Raw genomic sequence first — 6,000 nt, 5'->3', positions numbered from 1 at the left:
GTGGTTGTGATTGGGACGAGTCAGTCGGCGAAGATTGCATCGGACAGTGGTACCAGTGAATTAGCTGGCTTCCAAAAATCGAATCAGAGAAAATTCTTCGTTTTCATTTTAAGGGAAGCTTACCGGCAGATTATCAGTCTTTGCAATTACACGTTTTTGTAGACGCAAGCCAAAAGGCATACGGTGCTGTCGCTTATTTCCGGATTATAACCGATTCGGGTCCGTTGTGCTCCATTGTGATGGCGCGCTCTAAAGTGGCACCTCTGAAGCAGCTTTATATTCCGCGTCTGGAGCTCCAGGCTGCTGTACTGGGATCTAGACTTTTGAACTCCATAATCGACAGCCACTCAGTAGAATTGAATCAGCGGTTTATTTGGACAGATTCAAGAACCGTACTTTCCTGGATCCAATCGGATCAGCGGCGCTACAAGCAGGGATGGCCAGCACCTCAACTTGCAGCGGGTGCGAAGAGTGATTCACACAGTTCTCTTAGCGAATAGCAAGGATGCAGATCATTAGTTCACTGGCTCCTAGACGCAGTGTAAGTGGCAATGGAACTGACGACAGCGTCTTTTCTTCTCCGAAACACCGCACAAAGCGGACATAAAACAACTACACTGCCACTGTGAAGGCCAAGTGTCACTTGGAAGCAGTTTATTGGGGAGTTCGCTTTGTGTTGTTCCATTTCGATGAGCTACACAGAAATTTAAATGCTTCCATGATGCATGTCAATGAATGACTTTTTCGCGTGGAGTTGGCGGTTATAGGATATTTCGAACAATCATATTTTTATTGCCGTAGGACTATGTCTACGTCTGTTCCTTCTTTTGCATTTAAAATTCAATCTAAGTTTGCGCTTTTCCAGTATGTTATCAAAAATCCTGAGATAAGTATGTGCCCGTATTGAACTGTCCGGTACAAGAGTTTAATTTAATTTAGTTATGATGAGACTCTGTAAGAAACTGTGAAAAGGCGTCAAGAAATCGATTGTTCAAAAGTTATAAACTTTTGAAGCAAGTGATGCCCGAGAAAACTGGTAAATTTGATTTGAAGTTTCCTGAGAAAATAAAAAATCGCGAATTTAAATTAATTTTCATTAAAAAGAACATAAACCAGCGGTTGAAAGACAATTTTTTAATTAAAATCTGACTTTCATCTCTGAAAGTGTACCATTCCATGATGGGTAAGCTACCAAGCACCAGTTAATGGTGTCGCATTTTCATTTTTTTAAATGATCCGTTTCAGGCCGGTTAGCGTTTAGTAGTTTTACAGAAGGTTCCACACATTCAAAGCTTTGTCTTTAAGCTTTACCTATTTTTTGAAAATTGGTCAATTTTGCATCCGGACAATTTCGGACTTCCGGACCGGAACCGGAACAGAGCTAAATCGGACCGGAACGAAATCGGAGCTAAAAAATTCGTTTCGACTTTTTACCGTACCGGACCGGACCGGAACCCGGACTTAAATTTTCGTTTCGATGTCGAACACTACTAGGGAGTATACCTACCCTAATAGTTTTAACTACATCGCTGTAGGAACTCGTAGCTCTACCTCTCCTGTCCGGGCTATTTGCATTCCCGGTATTGTTGGCTCTAATAAGATTTTATTGATCGACTCCCTCTGATCAACTGTAGGATTATTACCCTCCCTCTTCCTTTTGGGTTCAGGATTGCCTTCGCTACAATAGGACATGTCAAGGTGTCTTGGTCTTTTGGTGTTTTCAAGTTTTCCTTGACCATGAGGAGACTTTTTTGCTATTTTTCGAGCATTCTCTGTATCGACTCCTAGGTCGAGTAGCTTTTTGTATCTTTTTCTCGCTGCTCCGCTAAGGTAATTCTCCCTTCTTTGTTCTCTAAGACTTTAAACTTTATTTTAGCTTGTTCATGTTCAAAAAAGGGAAATAAAAAACAGGAACAAAATTGAAATTAACAATACAAAACAGTAGATGTGGCTATTCAAGCTAAGCTTGAATTTCACTGAAGCTTAACTTTCAAGCAGAGAATAATCTTGATGCATTTTATCTCAATAAAATCTCCTACCGAACATTAGTTTTATCAGGCGAAACAAAAAAAAACCGGAACTGTTATCATCACTACCCGAGCGCAGCCGTGCCGTTATCTCACGTGCACCATGCGTCGATTAGTTCAAGTCGGTCATTGGCCCTGTCGGTCGGTCACCGCCGTCGCCACCGAACTGCATCTCGAGTGTTCTTCTAATGACTGTCGTGATTAGGCTTGATTCATGTATGTGCTCATGGTGGGTGGTTTTGCGAGCAACACAATATTCCACATCCAAATATTGATTGTTGTCGGTTTTATCGGTCAGTCCGTCCGGATGGGTTGATGCCCACTTCACAATTCGACAGTCAATCAATTGGTCGTTAGATAAAAGCCTCTCGCGAGGCTCGTGTTTGGTGCAATCGTAGCCTAGATTTGGTGCTAGAATGAGGTTTTCAGCAGCGCTGGTGGCGGTGATAAGTGCTTCGCTCGTTATTGCGATAACCGGTAGTGAAGTAATCGAACGAAATGGGGCACTTTGTGAGGCACAACTGGACGCCATGCTTGAAGGACTGGACGGTGGGACGCAACGGTGGACCGCGGAGTGTAAGTTTTTGAAGTACCCGGTAGTGGTAGTTAGTAGTTGTTTGTAACTTTAAACTTTCCAACTGTTTCCAAGTGTTTGACACGTGGGGATCGTGGCCTTCGGGGCAGTTCTCCGGTAATCGGTACAGTTTCGGAAACTACGATCAATGTCGAAGTTTTGGCTATGATCATGAGACTGCGGGGGAAATTCGTGGACGTTACTGTATAGCGGTGGTACCAAAGGAGTCCGATAACCAGACCCAGAGTGGCCGATTTGTGGTGGATATGAAGGGGTATTGGTTTATTAAATTAAAAGAAAGTTTCTCAAAAATTTGATTTTCAGGATCAACGGACTAGGAATTGGAATGTGTTTTCCGCACACCTGCGGTGTTGAACAACTTCAAGCTAATCTCAAGAAATTTGTTGAACTCCAGTATCGAATTAGAAGCGACTATTCCTTAGTTAACTGTGCGCCGGAAACAGTTCCGCTCGGCGGAAAACGCGTAGCAGCTATGTGAGTTTCATTAATTCAATTTTTTCTGTGAGTAATTCAACTTCGATGCAACCAATTTCAGAACCATTTTCTCTCTGGTCGCAGTTCTAGTGGTGATTAGCACAACATACGAGTCCGTTTCTGTGCTGCGTGGAACAAAACCTGTACCGTTGGCGATTAGTTTTTCCCTGTACTCCAACTGGATCACGTTGATGGCCATCAAAGCACCGTCGAGTCAAGCATCGGCTAGAAAATCAAACGTGATCGACTGCCTGCACGGCATTCGATTCCTGGCGATATTGTGGATTATTTTCGGTCACAGCTACATGATGGTTCTGTCGGCACCTTTGATCAATCCCGTGGCCACACTAGACGTAAGCTAACCTAATAGCTGATAAACCAACTGTTTTTTTGGGTCCTAATTTTTTCCGTTCACCCTTCAGTGGATCGCCTCACCGCACAGTGCCCCCATCGTGGCCGGTGCAATCTCCGTGGACACTTTCTTCGTGCTCAGTGGCTTGCTCGCATGTTGGAGTTTCCTACGAGAGCTGGACCGCAACCGGAAGATTAACGTTCCGCTACAGTACGTGCATCGCTACCTTCGGCTAACTCCACCATTTGCAGCGTTGCTGTTGTTCACGGTTGGCATTTACCCAAACATCGGTTCGGGACCACTCTGGGACTCATCTCTGGCCGTCACGGCCGACCTTTGCAACAAATACTGGTGGTCTGCCCTGCTGTACATCCAGAACTACGTAAATCCGAACGAAATGTGCTTGGGCCATTCCTGGTACCTGTCCGTCGACATGCAACTCTTTCTCCTATCTCCGTTTATTATCTACCCACTGTGGCGCTGGGGACGTCCAGTTCTGAGCGTGGTAATCGTACTCATCATCTCATCCGTTGCATGCATTCTAGCCGTTTCGATGGTGCACGAACTGCGAGCTAACATTCTACTATCCAGCTTGGAGCGAGACCGATACAGTTACGTGCCGACGCACACTCGCATGGGCGCTTGGTTCGTGGGACTGATTCTTGGCTACGTGCTGCACCGCACCAAAGACGAATTCGTGTCCCTATCCAGGTGGAAGGTCAGTCTCGGATGGACGCTAACCACGGCACTGCTAGTGGGTTGCATCTTCGGTTACTACCCGCTGAACCAACCAACGGACTACGAGCAGAATCCACTGGTGGCCGATGCTCTGTACGACAGCTTGAAGCACGTACTTTGGGCGATCGCTGTCAGCTGGATCATATTCGCCTGCTGCAACGGGTACGGTGGACCGGTGAATACCATCCTGTGCCTACCCGTGTGGCAACCACTCGGCCGGCTGTCGTACTGTCTGTATCTGGTGCATCTTCCCATCCAGACGATGCTGACCGGTTCGCTAAGGACGGTACGCAGTTTTAGCGATCTACAAACCATACACACATTCTGGGGTGACTTCTGTTACACCCTGATCGTCGCAGTGGCTTGGACGCTGTGTTTCGAAATGCCCATCGCGAATCTGGACGGATTGCTGCTGGGAAGAGGTATGGTTTGAGAGCTGTTTTGTTTGAACTAACCGTGATGGAGCTATCTTCGTTCTAGGTAGGAAAACACGACCGACTGCGTCGCCGGTGCCGCTAAGGCAACCCAGTTGAGTTAACCGCGGTGGATGGCTACTGGGATTTAAAGGTAATTTTTTAGAAGAATTACAACCTCTTTTGAATATAAAATGTTATAGACAAACCAAACACCCCCAGGAGAAACTTTGTTATACACTTTCAAGCTTGAAATTTCACAGCCAGCTGCCGTTTAGAGCACAGGAAAATGTACGGGGTTGATTATATACGATACCCGTCGGCGTCGTCAACTTAGAGCCGGGGTGGTTCGTGCTGTTTTAAACTCCATTCAATTCGATCTTGGGTTACTCGTCGCGCATTTTCCAGACATCGCAGATGTCGCGGTTTTTTACTTAAGAAATAAAAAACCCGATTTAATCCACCTAGTGGTGAAAGGAACCTTTGTTATGCGGTCTCACTTGCAATTTGAGATAGAAATCGACAAGTTTGGTTTACATGAAATTTTTGGAAATTGAATAAGTTTACAAAATTTGAACCAATTAGAAGCACTTATAAATTTTGATAGTTTCTTTTCTCATGAAATTGCTGAGTAAGTTGTTACTAATGAGGGTAAGTGCAAGTAAAAGTAAGTTGTAAGATGAAATATTATTCTTTAACATATACATTGAGTAGTAAAGGTCTAGTTTATAAGTTTTTGAATTATGCATAATTTCCTGTAATGCCATTCTATTTGATTCACAACAATAAAGTTTTCTTGAATAAATTTCATCAATTTTTATTAACTTTCGGTTACTCACGCTGTTGTATTTTGTACAACATGTGTTTTTGAATGCCATATTGTTATAAAGTTACAAATCGTATATTACGTATATACTAACGTATATTCTTCAGTAAACTTGTTATGAGCAAAATGTCAGAATTATTTAATGCACTAATACTTTAAATTGTTAGGAAGCAAGATTAGCATAAACCGACATCACAGAAACGAAGCAAGTAGCATGTGAGGTGTACCGCAATTGACCCCAACTGGAATTTTCACTCATTTCTTCATATGGAAAAATGGCGTCTGTATGCAGCAAAACTACCAGCAAATGTAAAATGTTTAAGATGTATCCGTCTGTTGGTAGTCGAGTAATTTGGGGTCAAAATCAGGGTATTTTTCACAATCCAACTTCTACAGTTCCTAAACAAGCAAACATAGAGGTATAATAAATTCAGCAAAGTTGTGTATTTTTATTATTTGTACAACTTTGTAATACATGAAAAAGTCATACAACAATTACAAGAAGAGTTAGAATAGAAAAACTGATTTTACAAATTCATCTATACCTATAAAGAAGGATTTCTGTCTGTCTGTCT

The 6,000-nt window shown here is 43.2% G+C and overlaps 1 protein-coding gene across 1 annotated transcript; it reads left to right on the top strand.

Annotated features, from left to right (window-relative positions):
• Positions 1-2,443: 2,443 nt before the first annotated feature.
• Positions 2,444-4,619, top strand: LOC128732401 (nose resistant to fluoxetine protein 6-like). The gene is made up of 5 exons (XM_053825648.1): positions 2,444-2,603; positions 2,677-2,875; positions 2,926-3,096; positions 3,158-3,449; positions 3,519-4,619. The coding sequence occupies exons 1-5, from the start codon at positions 2,444-2,446 to the stop codon at positions 4,617-4,619; spliced, it is 1,923 nt and encodes a 640-aa protein (XP_053681623.1).
• Positions 4,620-6,000: the final 1,381 nt, after the last annotated feature.

Source organism: Sabethes cyaneus, chromosome 1, assembly GCF_943734655.1.
Source record: "Sabethes cyaneus chromosome 1, idSabCyanKW18_F2, whole genome shotgun sequence".
NCBI lineage: Eukaryota > Metazoa > Arthropoda > Insecta > Diptera > Culicidae > Sabethes > Sabethes cyaneus.
Note: the sequence above shows the minus strand (reverse complement) of the source record. Positions and strands in the feature narration are given on the sequence as shown.